The sequence below is a fragment of the Macrobrachium rosenbergii genome, chromosome 44 (assembly GCF_040412425.1).
Source record: "Macrobrachium rosenbergii isolate ZJJX-2024 chromosome 44, ASM4041242v1, whole genome shotgun sequence".
NCBI classification, from domain to species: domain Eukaryota; kingdom Metazoa; phylum Arthropoda; class Malacostraca; order Decapoda; family Palaemonidae; genus Macrobrachium; species Macrobrachium rosenbergii.
This window is the reverse complement of record NC_089784.1, coordinates 38311624-38335569: the sequence shown is the minus strand read 5'-3', so window position 1 is coordinate 38335569 and position 23946 is coordinate 38311624. Positions and strand designations below refer to the sequence as shown.

General features: G+C 41.4%; 1 protein-coding gene across 1 annotated transcript in view; it reads left to right on the top strand.

Moving 5' to 3' along the window:
* The window catches only part of LOC136829594 (dynein axonemal heavy chain 3-like), a 162758-nt gene that overhangs the window by 8904 nt on the left and 129908 nt on the right, over positions 1–23946 (top strand). Inside the window, exons 5-13 of the mRNA XM_067088440.1 lie at positions 9020–9133; positions 12262–12372; positions 13500–13658; positions 14351–14482; positions 14677–14872; positions 15847–16048; positions 16587–16795; positions 22721–22846; positions 23698–23762. Coding sequence (XP_066944541.1) covers positions 9020–9133; positions 12262–12372; positions 13500–13658; positions 14351–14482; positions 14677–14872; positions 15847–16048; positions 16587–16795; positions 22721–22846; positions 23698–23762 — 1314 coding nt within the window. The remainder of the gene's footprint in view (positions 1–9019; positions 9134–12261; positions 12373–13499; positions 13659–14350; positions 14483–14676; positions 14873–15846; positions 16049–16586; positions 16796–22720; positions 22847–23697; positions 23763–23946) is intronic.

Genomic DNA, 23946 nt, shown 5'->3' with positions numbered 1-23946 from the left:
TGTAACTTTATCAAGTTATGGGTGAGGTAACAATTAATAAGTTATATCCAGATTAGTGGAAAATGGGTATCACTTCAACAAACACTATAACTGTTTCTCTGGTTCTATTTTACCTAGATAAGTCTCAGGTGAACAAACAGATACATCACTTACCTTGTACACATTCATTAATTTCTCTAATTACTGGTGGTCAAATGAAATGCTGAGCTTTAAGACTTTAAACAAACAAATTTATTTCTAAGTTCAAAAGTAATATGTAGAGTTCACAATCTCAAAAGATTTACTATTAATTGACAACAGTGTAAGATTTACTTTATTAAGAAAGCAATTTGGTTAAGTAAGATTCAAACCACTAACTATCACTCAAGTTTTAAACATATACCTGATTAATCAAACTCCACAAATGTTCACCAAAATGTTACTGACTGGAATCCACATACATATTTTCTGAAATCTCAATAATAAGTATGCACTAACAAAATGCTAAGTAATCACCAGCACAAAACTTTGTAACACAGTAATTATAAAATTATAGTAATATGATAACACAGACGTATAAGAATGAAATATGCAAAAATGGAAATATACCAATAGCAACTTCAATGTTTAAAGATTATATCAATCTTTCAAAAGATTGCCTTCACTTTTAAAAAGGCTAAACTCACGTCTTTCTAAGACTTTCTCATAGACAACACTGCCAAGTCACAATGACACATACAATGATGTATAGTTAGCAGCGAGACACATTAGAACTCACAATAAGAGATATGTTCATCTCTTATCAAAATGATAATTCCATCCTCACCATGGTAACATCGATTCTTAGCTTGTATTGCTTTATATATTTATATATATATATATATATATATATATATATATATATATATATATATATATATATATATATATATATATATATATATATATATATAACCCAGCCAGTGGGGCGACAACCCAGTCCAACTTGCTGCCGGTCTAAGCCCGGATAAATGGGGAGAGTTGCTGCCTGTTCTAGCCAGCCGAGTATGAAAACAGTGGTAAAAGCTAAATAATGAATCTCGAGTCAATGATAGAATGCAACAGGGCTAGGGCATACCCCATAAGTGACGTGCTGCAGTGCCCCCTGACAGCAGTGAGAAATATGCAAAGGCATGGCAGAAGTCACAACTGCGGCTAAAGAAGTTAGTGAGGAGAAAGGACTGGAAAAAGAAAGGAAAGCTGAGAATTGGAAATTGGAATGTTGGTAGCCTTGTAAAGTCCCCGCTGAGCGGGTTTTCTATGGTGAACCACCCGTTTTCTTCGATATCGCTCCAACAGGATTGGGTCAAGCGAAATTAGCCATATTTTTCCTGTGTAAATATGTATCTATTACTAATTCATTTGTATCTACTTCCTTTGCACATGTGTTAGAATGTTATGTCAATTCTTGTGAACTTACTTTTTACATTACTTGTATTTATCCATTGTAATTATTACCGAGAGTAATTGACTTCGGGTCACCTAAGTTCTATTGTATTCCTCTGTGTGACGTCCGCACGGCGCTTTATAAGCAACCTGCGTTCTGAATAAACAAGCAGTACCTGTCCTCCTGCTCATTATTTTGCACCTCTTAAAGTGGTGACCCTGGAGTGGTTCCCGGAGCCATTAGCGGACTCATACAGCGACCTAGTTTTGGCTCCATGAACTACCCCACGCCACTAACGGACTAAACACAGCACTTTAACCAGCGTTTGGGTGTACTGACTCTCGTCGGCAAATCACCAGCATCATTAGCGGACCCAACGGCGCGCTCCCAAGTGCGTATTGACGCAAGTAACCCACTCCAAGTAAGAAAACAATAGTGAGTATGGATGTGGACATTCCCTCCCACATACAGTTAACCACGAACTTCGCGGACTCAGATATCTCCCGCGTGCACGACCAGCCCGCTCCCTCCCCCGTGCCAAGGCTCACATGCTCCTCCACGCCGCTACCTGCGCCCCGCGCGCTGCCCAGCCTGACGGATCAGACTAAATCTGCCCTCGCCATAAAGCTGTAACCCTTCACGCACAGCAACCCATCATCATGGCTCTACAGGGTCGAGGGGCAGTTCAGACTGGCGGGACTTACTGATTAAGTGCTGCAAGCCGACGCCGTGATCAACGCCCTCCCGGAGGAGGTCTACAGGAAGCTCGCCCCGTGGGTGTCTGCCGCACGCCCCGTCACCTACCAGCATCTAAAAACCCTCTCGTCGAGACCTGCTCCCTGCCGGTCTCCGAGAGGGCCGCCCACGCCCTTGACCTCGTCAGCAACCCTAGGCATGACCAGAACATCCTGGAGACTTGGGGCGTGATCCAGGACCTCCTCACCCTTCCCGAGACGGACAGCAACGGTAGAGAGTTGGATTAGCCTATCAAGGGAGATCCTCCTCCGTCAGCTCCTCCTGGAGGTCTGAACCCAGATCCTCGACCCTTACACAATGCTGCTCAAGGACCTGATCAGGACGGCGCAGCGGCTGACGGACTCCGCAAGGGCAGCGAAGCGGGCTTCCACTCCCACACACCCCATCAGTTCCTTCCAGCTGGAAGATAACGCGGAGGAGGAGATAAGTGGTGTCATCAGGAGACGGCCAGCATACCACCACAAGAAAAACCCACCAGTGGTATGGCAAGGATGCCCGGAACTGCCAACCCCCCTGCTCTTTTGCCCATCCAAAAAACGGAGGAGGTGGCAGCCAACAGACAGGCTGCCATGGCAACAGAGGAACCCAGGAGCCCAAAACCATTAGGCTTCTACGTCCGCAACACCGTCTCCGGCAGGATGATGTTGGTCGACACAGGGGCCGTTCGATCAGTGATCCCGCCATCCTGAGAGGACCACAAACGCCCGCCAGACCGGCTGCCTTCCTGACGGCTGCCAACGGGTCCCCCATCCTCTCTTACAGCACCAGGCTCCTGTCGATCTCCATCCTTGTCGCAGACGTGAGGACCCCACTCCTGGGCACGGATTTCCTTGCCCACTTCGGGCTGGCAGTCGACGTCGGTCACACGTGTCTATTAGACACTGACTCCTGCCAGTCCGTCCCCCTGGAGCTGGGACCCAGCGTGCCTACCATCTGCTCCATCGTCCCACACCAGTATGCCCAGCTGCTGAAGGAGTTCCCGACATTTTCAAGCCCGAACTGCGCCAGGTACCCAGGGCACTGGCAAAGCATGGAATCTACCACCACACTAAGACAAAGGGCCCCCCAACACACGCAAAGTTCCAGAGGCTTCCCCCTCCGCGCCTTCAGGAGGCCATGGATGCTTTTGCCGAGATGGAGCAGATGGGCATATGCAAGAAGGCCTCTAGCCCGTGGGCCTCTCCCCTCCACATGGTGCAGAAACCGGATGGCTCCTGGAGACCCTGCGGCGATTACAGGTGGTTCAACCTCACAACCGAACCAGATCTCTACCCCCTACCAAACATGCAAGATCTTTCTCCAAACTAGACCTTTTGAAATCTTACTTCCAGGTACCAGTTGCTCCAGAGGATATCCCCAAAACCGCCATCATCATGCCCTTCAGGTCCTACGTCTTCGCCTTCTCCACCTTCGGCCTGAGGAACGCGGGGGCAACCTTCCAGAGGCTGATGGACAGCATCCTAGGGGACTTGAACTTCTGCGTCTGTTATGTGGACGATATTCTAATGCTTTCCAGATCCCCCAAAGAGCACCTGCGACACATCCAGGTGGTCCTGCAGCGCCTGCAAGAGAACAGCCTCGTCGTCAGGTTTGACAAATGCACCTTCGGCGTCGAAAAAGCTGACTTCCTGGGCCATGAGATATCCCCGGAGGGTGTCCGTCCACTCGCATCAAAGGTCGCAGCCGTCACCAGGTTCCCCACCCCTACCTCCGTCAAGGCCGTATAAGAATTCCTCGGGATGGTCAGCTACTACAGAAGGTTCATCCCCGGAGTCGCACACACCATGGCCCCCCTGACGGAGATCCTGAAGGGCCAACCCAAGTCCTCAGTTTGGGGACCTGACCAGCAGCAAGCCTTCTCCCTGACGAATGCCGCCCTCACCGAGGCAACCGCCTTGGCCCACCAGGACCCCAACGCCCCCCTCCAGTTGACGACGGACGCCAGCAACATTGCCTGTGGGGCCGTCCTGGAGCAGATCGTCGCCGGAGCCCCCCAGCCCATCGCCTTCTTCAGCAAAAAGTTCAGCCGCGTGGAGGCCCGCTATAGCACCTTCGACAGGGAACTCTGTGCAGTGTATTGGGCAGTATGTCACTTCAAGTTCCTCCTGGAGGGTACGCCCTTCACAATCTGGACTGTTCACCAGCCGCTGGTCCACGCCTTCACAAAGCAGGGGGACGCATGGTCTTCCAGGCAGCAGCGGCATCTTGCAGCCATCGCGGAGTTCACATGCACAATCAAGTACCTCCCCGGGATCAACTATGAGGACCTCGCCCGGAAGCAGACCACTGCTCCAGAGACTCCAGCCTACCGCACCGCCACCACGTCCCTCAAGTGGAAGGACGTGCCCCTCACCCCCGGGGGGCCAAAACTGCTGTGCGACGTAAGCACCGGCCAGCCTCGCCCTCTGGTACCCGCCTCCCGCCACCGTCTGGTGTTCAGTGTCATCCACAGGCTGTCCCACCCCTCCAGCAGGACGACGGCCAAACTGCTGGCAGAGAAGTTCATCTGGCACGGTATGCAGAAGGACGCGAGGGCCTGGGCGAGACAGTGCATCCGGTGCCAAACCAGCAAGATAGGGGGTCACACCGAGACAGGGGTAGGTGAGTTTCCCCAGCCGTGGAGGCGGTTTGGACACATACACACAGACGTGGTAGGCCCCCTTCCCCCATCAGGCGGGGCCAGATACCTCCTGACAATCGTCGACCGCTCAACCAGGTGGCCTGAAGTGACGCCCATGCAGGAAGCTACCGCCAGTGCGTGCGCCGAGGCCCTCCTCTCCAGCTGGATCAGCCGGTTCGGTGTCCCGGACCACATAACCACCGACAGGGGCCTGGCCTTCCTGTCCGAGCTGTGGTCCGCCCTGGCACGCCTGCTGGGGACCTCTCACCACACCACCACCGCTTACAACCCCGCAGCCAACTGATTGGTGGAGAGATTCCACAGGTCCCTGAAGGTGTCCCTCATGGCCCACTGCACCACCGAGGATTGGAAGTACCAGCTGCCTTGGGTCCTCCTCAGACTGAGAACCGCCCCCAGAGCCAACGGCGACCCGTCCGCAGCAGAGAAAATCTACGGGGAGCCCCTCGTGGTCCTGGGCGAACTCATCATGGGAGATCGTCACAACCCGTCAGTCCAGAGGCTCCGCGACATAGTCAGGAAGTTCGCCCCCTGCCAGCGGATGTATACCGATAGGTCAACAACCTTCACGCCTCCCGGCCTGTCCTCCACCACCCACGTCTTCGTCAGAGACGACACCGTCTGCCCTCCACTAACCAGGGCCTACAAGGGGCCCTTCCGCGTGCTCAAGAGGAACACCAAAGCATTCCGCCTCGCCCTACACGGGAAGGACGACTGGGTGTTGGTCGACCGTCTCAAGCCCACCCTGTTGGAGGAAACAGAGGAAACAGCAGACGATACCATGCAGCACCCTACGCAAGAACCATCACCTCCGCAGCTGAGCCACCCCAAAAATGAGGTCTCGTGGCTGCCCCCGAAAGCAACCAGCCAGCGCCACAGCCAGCCGCTCCCGCTCACACTGAACCCCCCAGCTGACTTCGTGGAGCTGCGGCACTCTCCAACGGCCCAGCAGATACCTAGATTAATCAGACGTCCCACGTTTTGGGGGGGGGGAGTATTTGTAAAGTTCCCGCTGAGCGAGTTTTCTATGGTGAACCACCTGTTTTCTTTGATATCACTCCTACAGGATCAGGTCAAGCGAAATTAGCCATATTTTTCCTGTGTAAATGTGTATCTATTACTAATTCATTTGTATCTGCTTCCTTTGCACATGTGTTAGAATGTTGTTTTGTCAGTTCTTGTGAACTTACTTTTTACATTACTTGTATTTATCCATTGTAATTATTACCGAGAGTAATTGACCTTGGGTCACCTAAATTGTATTGTATTTCTCTGTGTGACATCCGCACGGCGCTTTGTAAGCAACCTGCGTTCTGAATAAACAAGCAGTACCTGTCCTCCTGCTCATTATTTTTGCACCTCTTAAAACCTCACAGGAAAGGGAAGAGAGTTGGTTGACGTCATGTAGAGAAGAAAAATTATGATTCTGTGTATACAAGAGACTAACTGGAAAGGGGAAAAGTGCAAGAAAGCTTGGAGAAGGATATAAAGTTTACTACGCAGGGGAAGATACAAGGAGAAATAAGGTAGGAATTATTCTTCATCCAGATTTACAGGAGAATATCACAGAGGTCCAGTGTATCAGACAGGCTCATGGGCTTAAAGTTTGTGAACGACAGCAGAGTATGGCATATCACCTCAGCATACGCCCCTCAACAAGGATATAGTGAAGAGGAGAAGGAGGAATTCGGAGGAAAATTAGAAGAATATGTCGAAAGAGTTCCAAGAAGTGAACAATTAGTGTTATCTGGGGACATGAATGCCCATGTAGGTAAGAGTTCTGATGGCTTTGAAGGGATACATGGAGGAAGAGGTTTTGGAAGAAGAAACCAGGAAGCTGAAAGATTGTTAGAATTAGCAGAAGCTATGAATCTGGTAGTCTTGAATACACAGTTTGAGAAAAGGAGAAGTCATCTGGTAACATAAAAAAAGTGGACAAAATGAGACACAAATTGATTATGCTTTGGTTAGGAAGGAAGACAAGAAAATCATTATGGATTGTAAGGTTATTCCAAATGAATCTTTCGTAGCTCAGCATAAACCGGTAGTGGCAGATTTTAGGCTGAAAGCAATAAGGAAAAGAAAAACCCCAGCCAGGAGTAGGAGGATTAAAACTTGGAAGCCGAAGGGGGAGAAGGCAAGAGTTCAGAAGTAAAGTGGAAAGAGCCAGAGAAGAGAGATATGTAAATGGAATGAAAGAACCACCTGAAGAGATATGGGATGATATGAGAGGGATTGTGGTTCCAGCAGAAGCAGAGGTGTGTGGGAGGACAAGTGATAAGCAACAACAGGAAAGAGAAACATGGGTAGAATTAAGTTCAAACAGCTGTGAAGGAAAAGAGTGTAGCCAGAAAAGGGTGGGAAGAAGATAACAACTACCAAACAAGAGAGGAGCATAGACGGACAAAGAGGGAAACAAAGAGAAAGGTAGCAATTGCAAAGGGAGAAGCCATGAGAGAGTGGTATGAGAAGATGGGAACACCAGAGGGAGAAAAGATAATCTACAGAATTGTAGAAGCGAAAAGAAAAGACAGGCAGGATGTAGGAGAGGTAGGAATTATTAAAGATGAAAATGAAAATATCTTAATTGAGGAAGAGGAAGTCAGGAGAAGATTGAAAGACTGTTTTTCACAACTATTAAACAATGAGAATGAGTGTGAAGAACTGGAAAATGTTCCTTTAGTAGAAGGACCAATAGCAAACATCAGAGAGAGAGAAGTTGAAAATGCTATAAAGAAAGGCAAAGTAATTAAACCCACAGGAAAGTCAGAGGTAACAACAGAAATGATTAAAGCATTGGGAAATCTAGGTAAAGAGTGGGTGCACACACTACTGGAAAAGATCTGGGATGTAGAGGAAATGCCAAGGGGCTGGAGCAATTGTTGGATGATTAAAATGTATAAACAAAAAGGAGACATCTTAAACTGTGGGAACTACAGAGGAATAAAGCTTTTGGAGCATGTATTCAAGATACTAGAAACAATAGTAGAAGGAAGGTTGAGAGAGCTGATAGATATACATAAGCAGCAGTTTGAGTTTATGAAAGGAAAGAGCACAGTGGATGCTATTTTTATAGTAAGACAAGTCCAAGAGAAGAATCTAGAAGGAAACTGGAAAGTTCACTTGTGTTATGTCGATCTTGAAAAGGCGTATGACAGGGTACCAAGAAGAGTAGGCAATTGGTGTTTGAGAAAGAGAGGACTACCAGAGAAGTTGGTAAGGTTGGTGAAGATGATGTATGAGGGTCCAAGACACACTGACATCAGAATTAAGGAACAGCGATGAACGGTGGGATCTGATGGTTGCTGATGATTTGGTCATTATAGCAGACACACAAGAAGAACTGCAAGAAAAGTTTTTAGCATGGAAAGGAGCCCTAGAAAGGAAAGGATTTAAAGTGAACATTGGAAAGACTGCTATTGATTAGTAGTAGAGAAGGAAATGAAGGAGTAAACATTCAAGTGGAAGATGGTACAGTGCTAAAACAGAATGAGGAGTTTAACTACTTGGGATCAATAATAGCAGAGGAGGGAGGTTCTGAGAAAGCAGTGAGATAGAGAGTGAAAGAAGCATGGTGAAAATGGAAGGAAGTAACTGGAGTTGTTTTAGACAAGAAAATGCCATTAAAGCTCAAAATGAAGATTTATAAGACAGTTATCAGGCCTGTACTATTATATGGGGCAGAAACCTGGGCACTTAAGAGGAAAGAGGAGGGACTGCTGGAAAGAACTAAGATGAGGATGGTGAGATGGATTATTGGAATATCACTATTGGAAGATATAAGAAGAATGTGTTGTATGTGTAATGTAAAGGAGAAGGCTAGGGAAGCTCATTTGAGATACTATGGCCATGTGATAAGAAGAGAGGAGGTGCAACCAATCAAGAGAGCTAAGAACATGCCAGTGATGGGAGGAAGAGTGTGGGGCGTCAACAGATCAGATGGATGAATGAGGTGAGGAGGGATATGGGTGAGGCAGGACTGGAGGAAGCAGATGCAGGGTATAGAAACAGATGGAGAAAGTTGACTGAGCAGCCGACCCTGCTATACAGTGGGACTAATAAGGTCGAAAGAAGAAGAAGAAGAAATATATATATATATATATATATATATATATATATATATATATATATATATATATATATATATATATGTGTGTGTGTGTGTGTGTGTGTGTGTGTGTGTGTGTTTGTAATAGAACTAACACCTGTTAATATTCCAGGTACTTTCAGTACTTAAATGAAGGAATTGCAGATCACCAAGTGACAACACCACCACCAAATCTTTTGAAGGTAGTGACCCTGGACGTAGACAAGAGTGTGCTGAGAAATATCAGGTGAGCCTTGACCCCCATTATGCAGGAGTTTTCATAGAGGTAAGCCTGTAGGTTCATGATAGGAAAAAAATAATTGTCAGTGATAAAACGATTTGGAAGTGTTTGATGAACTTTACAAGCCAAACCAATAAAGGGCAGTGGTTAGTGATCAGTTTATTTAATATGTATCTGCGTTTATCTGCAAGCACTTATGCAAATTCACGAGGGTAATATTACCCTCCGAATCGTATCCATCACACAACCATAGGGCATGTTGAAGAACGTATATTTTAAAGAAATCTGTGAGTAAAGCCGGCCCGTCGAACCACTTTGGTTGCTGAATACCTTTGTCTTCATGCCATCCATACTCTGTGGGTGAAACTTGATCTTTTCAACGGTACGTCACAATAGGTATCTTTGATAATGGAAAGATCGCACGGTCTGTTTTCTTTAAATGTGCCAAAGGGTCAACCTCAAAAAAGACATCATAGAAACTGAACCACATCGTTCATGTACATCAGATGTAATTTCACTTCCTTGTGATTTTCATGAAGAAAAAAAAGACTCGACTAATGTTCATTAGTTAACATATTTTGCCCTGAGAAGGAATTTCTTGTACCCTGCTTCATTCACGCCTTGGACTTTGCTATGGTAATAAAATTGACATACAATCCTGATAATACAGTATGTGTCGAGCCTTGATAAATATTTCCTATGTTTTTGAAAGCATTCAAATTAGTCTTTAAGTTTAGCAAGAAACATCAATATGGACTGCAAGCTCTAAAGTCTGTCTCAGTGTTGCCCTATTTCTCTTTGAATCGTGACACGACAAACGTATGCTGTTCTGCTTCCTGTACTATCAAATTATCACCACAGCTCACCAGGCTTTCGGTTCGTCCATTGGTTGAGGGGAAGTTTCCGCAAAGCTTGCAACCAGCATATCTTTTTTTTGTCTTTTGATTTTTCTCTGAATTAAAGCCTTTGGGAGCAGTGCTGGTGATGGGTGTTTCTGACCGCTCAAATACTTCATACTTCTTGTGACATACGCAATTGTTTGCGGCATCTGATTTAACTAAATTTCCTTTACTGATCATCTTTGTTACATAAAAAAATTGATCCAATTAGAGATTTTACTTAGCAATCCAGATCTATGTACTGACCTTCTGGTTTTTCCTATAAATCTTTACAAGCTGTCGTCTCTCCCCCCAGATTTACCCTTACAAACAAAGCAGATTCTCCCATCCTAGAGAAAGAAATGCTATCATGCCAGTGGGAATTAAATTTTGTTTTATTATTATTGAAGCTTCAGATTCAAAATTCACTTTGTGCTCTTTTAGTAAACCAAATACAAATTAGAAAGGAGATAACTTATATGACCACATTACTTTCGGTAAAAAAAAGTCAGATTAATCTTGCACGTCATAAGGATCATAAAAGTGATAGTCATTAATCAAATATTCAGTCTTTAAACTGAGGGAAAGGTGGAATGCTGCTCGAGAATGAAAAAGGAAAAATCTGGTTTAATTTTTGGGATATTTATTCTAGGCTATTATGAGTGCCATATTAAACTTCATGGTGAATTCAAAGAGAAATTATAATAGTCCATTTTACTTTAAATTATAACCGATATATTGCTAAGAAGTCTGTCGGTTACATTATTTAAAAAAGGATGCCTTATTTTAGAGCGCTTTACCGGTCACTCATATTTTGTGGGCTATGTGATCTACTTTGATTTCATTGAAGATGGCAAAAGAGGATTATAGTTAGTTATTGACAAAGAAACAGAACTTTATCAAAATTAAGGTATTACTTGCATTTTGGTCAGTGGATCTCAGTAGTTAATGATGATCTGTTCTGTATCTTGAGAGGCTACTAATCCATTATTCAACAGGGTCGATTCAGTGTTCAAATTAGATCTAGTGCTATGATCAGTTTTATTTCTTTGTATTGTCTCTGGTAAAGAGTCTTGGAAATTAATAGTATTACCATCATTCTCTGGCTCTGTTCCCTGATTATGCTGAGCCATTCGTAGTAAAAATATCATACGAAGCAGAATATGAAACCTGTGATCAAAATAAATAATTATATCTATTCGTCATTAGGCATTTAAAGCATATGTACTTTGGGCTAATTATTTGTTAGAAAGTATTCAGGTGCCCTAGAATGCTTTTACTCATTACATTGTTTAAACATTGTCAAACAGTGCCATGTAGGTTACATCTGATGAATATTTAAAGCAATAAAAACGTCGAGGAGAGAGATGCTTGCTGTCTGTGCGCATCTTTCTTTCATTTTATGCCTGGGGATCCACTATCGAGATCTTGACCACATAACTTGTCACATGGATGCTGCAAAGTTCAGTGCTCACTCATGTTCGCAGTACTCTCACAGAATATAGGTCTCATTATGGCGCCAGTCAAGATTAATACCAGTGTAGCAAAACCACTTGCATCTTTCCTTAATGTCATGTGCTTTTTGACAGATAAGCATAATGTGACTCATACGAGTCTCAAATCAACGCATTTATACTCCTTCACTCGTATGCAGACACACGCAAGTACGCTCACATATACATGTATACATACACATTATATATATATATATATATATATATATATATATATATATATATATATATATATATACATACATACATACATATATAATATTTTTTCGTATTATACGCATTTTCGCGTTGGAGTGGGTGTTTCCAAAGTTTGTAAACATTCCAGTCCTCAACAGGTCTTGTAAGGATGAGGTTGCTAATTTAATGCATTTTTTCTGTCGTGGTTTGGTATTACCTCGGTTGACTAATCAAGTAAATTATGCATTTGCCGCTTAGGTCAACATGGGTACAACAGATTTTTGTGGATATTGCCAACGTTGCCCGGTCCCTCCACTTCGAGTTTATATGAGAGCTATGTTTACTATTATGCTCCAACTAACCAGCAGAAGTATAGCTTGCTACTGTAATTTTTTTTTATCTTTTATTAGAGAAAATAGAAATATTTTACATTTTTAAAATTATTGCAAGCAGAATTTAATCAAAGTTGACTTAACTTGACTAAAATTTACGAAAAATTAACAAATATAATTTTATACTACCGTATTAAGCTTGCCGCAACCACACATTTTCTTTCCTCACACAGATTCCGCCTCGTGGTCAGCGACTTGGTAGAAGAACTGAGGGAATGCTACCTGAAGGGGGCCCGCAGCGCCGTTCTCATGTATGCCCTGCAATGTCCCGCGATACGAGCAAAGTAATGTTTTCTTGTTTTTAGGGTCCTGGTTGTTTATTTACTCATTTATCCTCTTCACATGTTCACTTATACTCTTTTTGTGATTGACGTCATTATAAAACCCGTAGGGGGGTAGCGCCGTCAATGCACCTCGTGCGGTGCACTGTAGGCATTACTCAAGGTTCTTTGCAGCGTGCCTTCGGCCCCTAGCTGCAACCCCTTTTGTTCCTTTTACTGTACCTCCTTTCATATTCTCTTTCTTCCATCTTACTTTCCACCCTCTATTAACAATTGATTCATAGGTCCACTGCGAGGTTGTCCTCCTTTTACTGCTTTTAAACCTTTTACTGTCAATTTCCGTTTCAGTGCTGAATAACCTCATAGGTCCCAGTGCTTAGCCTTTGGCCTAAATTCTGTATTCAGATCAATACGTCATTATAAAAGAAATGGATATCACTTCCTTCGTGTAGTTGATCAATACATCTTCAGCTGTATCGAGGAGGAGTGAACGCGCATCTAAGATGCTTTGAGGTAGAAGCGCACAGCATTACCGACCATGCGGAAGCAAAAACCTTTTTTTCCCTGCTAGTGTCACGTTGTGCCTACTTACTGTCTTCCTTAAGCTTATGTAGAAAAGATTTCCAGGTAGAAATGTTTTTCTGCTTTGGCGTGGTTGGTATTGCTATGCACTTGTAATTTGAAGCATCTTCCATGCGATTCCAAACTTAATCAAGGGCAGAAATTTATTCTTCCAGTTACTTTCCAGTTGCACTAACAGCTGTATCCATCAAATGAAAAAGTGATTTACAGTATACACTAGATACGTATACGAATATGAATGGGTCAACTCTCTCTCTCTCTCTCTCTCTCTCTCTCTCTCTCTCTCTCTCTCTCTCTCTCTCTATCTCTATATATATATATATATATATATATATATATATATATGTGTATATATATATATATATATATATATATATATATATATATATATATATATATATATATATATATATATATATATATATATCATAAATATAAATAAAGCATAGATGAATCACATAATATTGTGCCAAACCGTGGTGGTGTAAATATGTATACATACCATTAGATTAAAGGTTATTCAACAACTTGTATTGCATCTGTTTAAGGTTGGGCATCAGTGTTCCACCAGCACATCACGAGCCATTGGTGATCAGAGCACCAGTCCCTTGGCACCAAAGCTTTGTCACTGGAGCGCATCACTGTTACCATAACCTTTTTGCCGTCAACCATATCCTGAACACTTTGGACGTCATATGGGAAGAAAGGTATGTCCAGATGTACATGAGTTACATTAGAAATGTGTTTGTATGAACGTTTGCCAGGCATTTCTTTTAATGTGCCTGTATTGAGATGTTAAAATGTATTTTTATGTATCCGCATTAGTGAAATTAGCTTCAAGTTTAGAGATAAGAATAAAAGAGTGCTTTTCCCTGTATATTCCAATATGCGTACCATGTTTTCATTATCACCTCTTCCACTTGTTTTTTGCTGCCCTGGCGAAATAAAATTATCTAGAAATACAATCTATATATAGTACTTCAATCGTGCGATGAAATAATTGTTCTCGAAAATATAGACAACTAATTTTGGGTGTAGAGTACGTACGTACCAGCTCCATCCATGTGTAAACAGTGTTACGGAGCTTATCAACAATAGATTGATAGGTTATAAAAGGTGTTGTAAGTCAACAGCGTCTGCCAGGGGAAAGGGATGAGAACTGAGCATAGGCGTAACATCCCTGGCTTGTTAATGAAAGGTGTTGCAGACGGATTGCAGAAAACCTTAGAAGCCTGGTGCCAACGGCCCTCATCCTGGCTGACTATGTATAAGAGTCACTGATGTTTCCAAGCATAAACTTTTAAGGTGACCTGAACTGGGGGATTACATCAAGAGGCCATTTGCTTTATCTGTATCTTTCACAATATTCTTTTTTTTATTTATTTAATTTGTTTGCTAGATTCGCCAACTTGAGGTTCGTTAACATGAAGGCGCTGGAAGGAAAGTCCGACCACGAGGCACCAACCCCCCAGGCCCTTGAAAAAGCTGTCAAATCACAGTGTGCCCAGACCAGGAACATTCTGTTGACGAAGTAAGTGTATGCGGGTACTTGCTAACGCCGAATCTCCAGGTTAGAGCAAAGTCCAGAGAGCCTACATCGGGTCTTGATTGCAGTAGCTAGGCGTTAAGATAGCTTTTTGTTTTGTAATTAAAAAGTGACCTCACTTAAAAATGGGAGGACGGGAAGCATACCTCATTGCTAACTTGAACTCATTCCTGGCGTAGGTGGCTTCCTGCTGTCGCTCGAATCTTCGGCGACATGATCGACCAATGGAGGTCGCTGGTCCCCACAGACGTATCCGACAGTCTGCGACAAGTGAGGCGGTTTTTCAGCTCCGTCAGATCCAGGATGTCGCTACAGCTGCGGCAGCTTGTCCTGAATTCCATCAGCGACTTCAGGGATTGTCTCATAAGGCACAGGGTAATTAAATCGTACCCCATGCTGAGCACGTTGTTGTTCTGACTTATTTCCACTTTCACCGCTTCTTCATAATCGTAATTTCGTTGAAGTCAATTTCACTTGTGCATTCGCAGGACATTTCAGCATCAAATAAAAGTCATACTGGTAAGAAAATGACTGATTCTTTGTATTTGTTTTGTAATATGGTAAGTTCCTGAATGTTTCACAGACAATCACGTTGAGCATTTTAATTTCCTATATCCATCACCATAGATCTGCAAACATTTATTGGTCACCAGGAACTGAACATATATAATTAATTCATAGGTTACGAGAACCGGCAAATGAATGTCTCAGTTTGATCTTCATCTCATTTGAGAGATCTGTTACTTTTCTGGTGAATGTATTTATGCCGAAATGAACCTGCAAAAGTTATAATTTCATTAACAGACGTTTATTTCATTTTCCTGAACTAGAAAACCATATTTCCCTAGCGATAATTGCAGAAGAGATAATTCATGCCTAAATTCCCAGGCTCCTCATTTTTGTTTCAGTTTGGCTGTGATGTTTTCTCTTATTTTCAATCCTCTGTCATCTGAGACTGTCAAGTCATTATTCTGGTAGCTATGGAAACAGTAAATATGATCACCGATGCACTGTTAGAATAATAACCATCCTTCCAGAGGTGCAACTTATTAACTTATTGCCGAGAGTCTTTGGCATCCTAAGAATTCCGCGGAACCTAGAACATCATTCTGTTTAACTGATGTGGCCGAAACCTTCAGATAGTTTTTGGGTGGAGCAGCAGTGCCCTAAGAGTCCCATCCAGCCACAGCAAATCAGCCTTTGATTTCACAGTTGACGCTCATGCATCGCCTTTTTCATACCTTTTTCTCTTTCGTAACTTGTAGCATCGTTAGTTCTGGAGGAACTTCTGAGTGAGAATAAATAACTTACCAGACATGAAGTATGAGACGGTCGCATTGCTCTCTCAGGCTGGAAACGACTACACCGGGGAGTACGTCGAGGAGGACTTCATCGAGCAAGCGGTTGTCGAGGTCTCCGTCGCAGTGAGGGGCAACCGGGTGCTCTTCGACCCTCCGCTCGACCAGACCCACAAGCACCTGCTGAATTGCTTGGCTGCCATCATCCAGCACAACCAGAAGCTCCCCAGAGTTGAAAAGCTTCTCTTTCCTGGTATGTGTGTGTCGAGAGCTTTTGAAATATAATAATGATAATAATAATAATAATAATAATAATAATAATAATATGATATGATGATGATGATGATGATGATGATGATGATGATGATGATGATGATGATGATGATGATGATGATGATGATCGAAAAGACTTATCAAATCTGAATGCAGCTGATGGGTGGATCACGCTTATTTTCACTTGTTTGAAAGAGAGTCAACTACCTTCATGTATTATTATTATTATTATTATTATTATTATTATTATTATACTTTTCCAAGTTCTGTGGTAAAAGTTTTATATATCTCTTGTCATCATGATAAATATCATGTCATTTTGTGCGCAGCGCATGGATGCTGATGAGTCTTGACTCTTGACCCTTGGAGTACACAGGACAGAGCTGCAGAGTAATCACATTTGTTTTGTCTTAATCTGGCTTAAAAGGGGATGATCCAGAAAATGCAACAGATTCTTCCTTCTTCAGCTTGAAAATGTAAATTAAAAGTAATAAATGTTTATGCATCTTTTTCCATAGAGATGTCTCGCCGCCGCCTCTATCTTCAGGCCGTTAGTCCGGACGAGGAGGCCGTGGTGTCTGTCAGGAAGGAAATTTCGACAATTTTCTCCGTCAACGCTCCTGGCCCTGTCACCTATGCTGCAGTTTATGAACAGTACATACATCTTTTGGACGGCACGACCGCTACAGAAGTTCAAGATTTCATCGAAAATTGTGGGTTATTAAAGGTATGAGGGACAAGTAAATTGCCTTGAAATATCTGTTGGAGTGTTTGTGTATTGTACTGTCAGACAGGAGAGATAGGCTCTGAAATTGCTGTATATGTTTAGTTCTGTTATAAGGAAGTTTACGTCCTTGTGATTACATTTCCTGTTAATAGCTTTGTTCTCCCCTGTGGACACCCTTGTGGAAAATGTACAATATTTGTGAGGGAAAGCAATGAACCTCATCTTATGTCAAAAGTTGCTGTATACTTGTGCTAATGTTTTCTGAAGATAAGGTTAGTTCGAACGTTTAGTTAGGATAAGCAGCTAGACCTAAGCAGCATTTTTCTATAATTTCTATCTCAGTATATTTATACGCAAATAATGTACAGGGGTTCATTAAAAAAACAGCGCACCACTGGAAATACACTGGCCATTCTGGGGTTAACATAAATTCTTATAAAATAACTTCAAAACCGATTGGCAAGCCCCTGTGTTATGGTGGGGGACCGGGGGAGAGCCCAACAGTAGGTCCTTGAGGTTTTTATTCAGAGAATTTTATTTGAGCATTGCTATTTGAAAACAAACTTTTCGCTGGATCGTTGTCTGGCCCCATTCGCGAACAATATAAAAATCACGAATTTTCGTCATTTGAGCATTTCACGACTTTGGATTTTATATGTATTCTGTATATTCATTCAGACCATATTCAATCTTCTCTTCTAGATTCTGATGACATAAGGGTACATAGTTTAAATTTTCTTGTAAATAGAAAAAAAAACAATACCAGAACCATATAACAAATATATAAGATCTTGAAATGAGGATTATAGGGTTATTTTTTCATATCTTTACCAATTTGACGGTGGAAAATTCTAACATGTAGAAGTAAATGTCGTCCAATATGTTTTTGTGGGAGCTGAAAGACATCATAGTGCGAGGGATAGCTGCCCTCTCACCCACCCAGTTTGTGGGGATGATTGCATGCTGTCTATAGGAAAAATATAGAAAAATAGTTATATTTTGTCCAAGGTAATGTATTCCAGCTCTTGTTTTTGTTTTTGGGTTATTCTAGAAAATCTTGCATGTCTAATGCTCGGTAATGTGTGCATATCTAACCACTTATTTCATAGACTGCACATTGATTTTTGACTTTTAAAGGCACAAATAAAGCTAAATTTATCATTTTATTTCAGATGAAAAATATCTTTTATTTATCACGAGCTTAGGTATTTCAAAATAGATGATCCATGTTTGCGAAAACAGAGTAGGGTAATTTATTAAAAAGTGTGATATTAATAGATAAATAATTTAATGCTAAATATCAGTAAATAATTTACTTAAAGCTAAATAAAGAAGCAGCATAATTAATATGACATAATAAGACATAAATAAACCAGCAAATAAATCTTAACAGGTACAGAAATAACTCAGTGAATAAATAAGCACATAAATAGAGTGAAGCAACATACCATGAGACCTTGCTTGAATCATGTTATGTTAATATTCCTGGGTAAAAAGAGATGTCCTCCATCTGTCCAAGGTACAAGAACCAATTATTGAAATGTCTCTCTTCAAGGTAAAAGAGTCCACTTATTACAAGCCCCGTTTCCATATTTCGCACCTTGTGTCACTCTTCATTTTCATCGGCATTTTCCTATCTTTTGATGTCAGGCCTTCCTCTCCAGTGATCCATTCATTCCTCATTATACGTATGTACTCCTATCTCTTTTCATTCTTCATTTATTGATGCGTTACCCTGCGAGCGTGACTTATTTTTATTTCATGGGTTTTATTTAACTTCACTTCTGCATCTGTCCATCTGTTTGGGTCAAATCTTGTAACTCAATTTTCGACTTGTTCCCTTTGTCCGATCGACTTGAAATTTTGCATGGTTACTCAATCCCAGTGACAATATAACCTTACATGATCAGCAGGTCAGCAATGATCTCTAGTGACCCTACAGTGACCTGTCCCAGTATCTCAGAATTTATATGAAACTCTTCAGCTTTTCCATACCATCTTTGAATCGGTAGAATACTTTAATAACTGCGGATTTTTCAAACCCTCCTTGGCTTGACAGGATATCACGTTCAATTTTTTTTAGTGACAATCATAAATCGGTTACAATTTTTGTCAAAACTAAAAGGTATAAAATGAAAAATATAAATAAAATTTTTAAAACACGCTTTTATTAAAATGCACTAAAAAGTACAAAATAATTTTTTGAGACACCAGGATTTTCTTACAACTAATCATGTCTGCAAAAATAAAAGCGTAGGAGCCAATTATGGAAGGAAATGCTACGAGAAATAAAAAAAATATATATTTCTTTTCTTGTAGCATTTCCTTCCATGTTTGGGGCCCGCGCTTTTATTTTTTGTAGGCATGATTAATTGTAAGAAAATCCTGGTATGTCTCAAAAAATTATTTTTACTTTTTAGTGCATTTTAATAAAAGCGTGTTTACATTAAATTTTTTTTTATCATATTACTCAAGTACTTTTTTTTTTTTTGCATGAACATGTTCTTTATCGCTCTTTCTCCTGTAATGTTTCATTATTTTCTCAACCATGGTCACCATTATTAAGTGAGGAGCATAACAAATCTAGTATTTTTGTACTCTGTTTATCTTGTGTTGCTTTAATTTTACTGTTGTGCATTTTGTTGTCTGACTCTTTAAACTACTTAGTAATAATAAAAATCCTCCAGTTTAAAATCCTTCTCAGTCTTTATCACCATTTCTTTGGCTTCGTCTCCATTTCATTGCTATTTTCACTCTCTCACTCCTTAGCGTACGCTTTCTTTCAGGCACCTTCATCTTTTTTTTCATTCATTTATCTGTCATTTCTCCAACTATTTGTAGACACGACCGCCCTCATCGTTCATGTACCCTAATATATGCGATATGCATACAAACTTCCATAATATCAAATCAAAAAAGTATTTAAATTAACTGGAATGTGATTTTAAATGACATGGAACACCTTCATTTCTCCCTGCTGCTCATGTGTCTGACCAGTTGGCCACTTTACTGTGATTTTTCCCTCCAGTTCAGTGATAACCCTTAACTTATAAGCGTACAATCTTCCCTTAATCTTATATCATTTGACTCAGGGATATTGGCAGCCTTAATTTGTTCTCATTTCTGTTTCCATTTAAGTGAAGAAATGTTCTAATAAATTCCTTCATATTAAACCGGACACATGAATTGCTTTCTGGACTTGAGCAATTTGCCATGTGAGGGTTTTTAGAAGAAATAATTCATATGAATCAAACAAAGTAAACTGAATTAAGTAACATAAATAACACGAAACTTTTTATAAAGTAAAAGTAACGCAAATCCATTGAATAAACAAAATAAACAGTTTGTCACTCTCCTCAGGTTGAAAATTATGAGGCAAAAATCCTGAGGTAAGAACAAATTTGAAAAGGAAAATGCCTCAATCCCCCAAAATTGTCACATGAATCTCTTCAGGTCAATCTGGACTCAGACGTACGGAAGGAGATCAATACTCACAGAACCGTCATGATCGAGGTGACACACGAAGACTCTTCATCGTCTGCCTCTACTTCTCCTTTTCACTTTTGCAGTCTTATCTTTTCCTATATGTGTCCTACTTATGCCGTGTATAATCTCTTACGGGTTGCTCCTCTCTTCTCTTTTGGTCTGTGCCAAAGAGAAAATGACTGCCAGGGATTTGTACGAGTTCTGGCGCAATCCGATTCTTCGCTGTCGCGAGCCAGCAGCAAGGATCTCGAGGTGCGAAGAGGGAACTGCATTTTGACGTGCCATTCAACTTTAAATAAGAATAAAACTTTCAGGTTACAGATGAAAATCAATTTCTTTTAACCATATCTCTGAAATGGAAGGGGATTCTTACTCACAGAATCGTCATGATCCAGGTAACACTAGAAGAAGGGCCTTCATCGTCTGCCTGTACTAAATAGTTCCCTGGATTTCTTTGTGTGGCGAGTTTGTTCTGACTGTTTTTCCTAAAACAACTTGATTTTACATGGGAGCTGTAATTTGACACGAGTGTTTATTATGGGTGACAAGGGATTAGAATAATGACAGGTTAACTCATGAGAGAAAGTCCTGGGTCAAGAATCGGTGATTTACACATATTCCTCAAGTAATATGCAAAAATCCTTTCATGCACATCTGAGAACGATAGTTTAGAGGCAGAGTCAGATATGCCTAGTCCTAATGACGAATTGTTTCGAAACCTCGCCCAGAAGTCACTTTAGAAGGGAAATCTTGAAAAAAATATTGCCGTTTTTTTAAGCCTTTAGCATCAGTTTGAAAACACAAATACAAACAGGCGACTGAAAGATGAAAAGATTACTGTCCTTTAAAATGGCGTAATCTTTATGGTTATACCCTCTTCGTGAGCAGTGCCTCAAAATTCTTGCTGTCACTGGTCTATACCTCCTGTCACGATTTCATATTCTGAATTGAGAGTTTTTTGAGGAGTTCTCCACAGCAAACTGCTCTTGGCTACAGGTCGTTTCATCAGTCCAACGGAATAAAACAGCACCATTCATGACCATTCAGTGGACGGTGTCTCAAAACACATTCCGCGCCCCTGAACGGTGCTGTACATCAAATGTGAACTTTCGATGGTGGCTTTCCTCGTCCATGGAGAACCTCTGCAGACTCGACTGAGTGGTCGCTCCTCTTAAAACATCATATTCTAGAATATGTTCTGTTCATTCGGTGCATCTCGAGAAATCGTGCCATCAGTGGTTGAATGTTTAACTGTGGGAAGAAAACTAACGCTCCCTCGGTGAGGTCCGGTGACCTCACGCTGCTTAGATGTGTGCGTTGTTCAGTAGACCTGTCATTTTTTGCATCGATGGTGCTTCGTTGTTGTGTATCTGCCATTTTTTTTAACCCAGCTGGGATAGAATAGCCTTATCAATGTTCAGCTTATTTACAATCTACACTGCCAATGTGGAGACGTGTACAGTGCTTTGTACTGAAAGTAGATTGTGATTGTGTAGTACGTTTGTAGAACAAAATAAGACAAGGTAAGTGTGTATTTGTTCTATATGTAGGTGACTTTTGCCTCTCATGTGACAGATTTTTAAACTCTAAAGCTTTTTTATTGTATTCACAAGAGCACATCTGTGTAAGCTTATTTAAAGATGGACCAAACATGTATCGCTCAGAATTTTGGTTTAAGACACAACGCACGGTTCCGTTTCTTTACAAATGATCCTTAGCATTTGACAGTTACTCTAATGAAAGTGTTTGTGTGGACTATGCCTTCGCTAACATAAAGCAATATGAATGTAATATTTATGAGAATTCATTGAATTCTTTGTATACTATGCATTACTAATTTCTTGCAGTATTGTTTTCTTGTTTTTGTCTGTGGCCCTTACTAGGAGTCTGGTGGTGCAAATTAAAAGGCATAATCCCCGGCTGTTCGTTTTTTTTTTTTGTTATCAGTTCTTAATGGCAAGCATATGGACTCGGATAGTCTCTGGGTCCAGATGCTAATCTTTCGGTACGAACTAACTTCTCGACCTAAAAATTTCCTTTTTTTTTATTTCAGTGCGTAGCTTTGATGTTAATGTTGATATAAGCCAATTGGGGGTGGACTAATTTGAAAGTTAATTTTTAAACGTCTCGCTCTTGATGCAGTCTTCCCGAATAATTAAATTTTCTTTTTATCACAAAGTCAAAATGACAATAAGAAAACTTGCAATCTCAAAAATACATACAAACGGGGACATTATGCTGACCAGCATCCTCCCAGTTCTAAGAGGCCTTTATTTAATTATTTTTCAGTTTAAAAACATTGATTATTTTGTTCTAGGATCACTTTTGCTTCATCACTTTTGGCTGTCAAAATAAAGAAATTTAAAAGACTTGCTTGAGCATAAACTTCTCATCTATCACGATTCCGGAATGACACTATCTTCTTATGAACTTTGACAGCAAGGAAAGAAGCGCCTGGCTACTTTGAAGACCGTCGGGGAAGAAGTGGTCAGGCTCTACGACTTCGTGCCCCTCGGCCTCATACTGCTCAACTGCGTCGATGTCAACAAAAGACTCCGAGTCCAGGTGCGCATAGTCAGGATAGCAAAGGGGCGTACCTCGGGTTGACCTCTCCTCTCATGTCTTACACCTTCATTTCCATTGCAAAGAGAGGTAGAAGTTTTTGAAGCCTCTCCCGACTCTTCAACCTCACGTAGGGGGTAGTGCCGTCAGTGCACCTCACGGGGTGCACTGTAGGCATTACTCAAGGTTCTTTGCACCGTGCCTTCGGCCCCTAGCTGCAACCCCTCTCATTCCTTTTACTGTACCTCCATTCACATTATTTTTCTTCCGTCTTGGTACTCACACTCTCCTAACAATTGTTTCACAGTGCAACTGCGAGGTTTTCCTCCTGTTACACCTTTCAGACCTACCTACCTTCAATTTACTTTCCAGTGCTGAATGACCTCATAGGTCCCAGTGCTTGGCCTTTGGCCTAAACTCTATATTCCATTCCATTCCCCACTCCACCTCCCTATTCCTCGAATTACTTGTTGCTTAGTGATCATTCTGGTGTCAAAAAAATGATAGTACTTAAAAATGTCTTCTATTTTCACTTTTTACTTAAAATAGTGTACGTTTCGTAAGATTTTTAAATGGTTGACCAATTTCTGAGAGGCTTTCTGTCCAGTTCTGGAATTAAAAAGAAAAGTGAGAATGCTTTAATTTCCATTGCTTTTATATTCGTATGTGTCATTACTAGGGCCATGCAAAACGCACCGCGAATCAAGCACATCTTTTGAAGAATAACTATTATGAGTCTGTCTCCGTGTATTTCGGTTTTAGTATTACAGCTAAAAGGCTAATATAATCTTTGATAATTAAGTTTTCTATCTAGCTTGCATAAAAAGTTAAAAGATTCATGTTTTTTTGTACAGGTGGCAGAATTAAACAAGTTGATCCAAGACTATTTCGTGCTGAGGAACAAGGAACATGATAAGGAGTAAGTGTATATGTTTGTGTTTACCCTTGTATATTTATTTAGAGTGACCTAATTTCAGAACTGTATTTATGCACTGTTGAAAAAATAAACAGTGAAGATGTGATTACTGGCGGAATTATGAAATTAGAGGTTTGCTTGAAATGTAGTTACAAGAGAATAGATATTTTAATGTAGAAGTATGCGT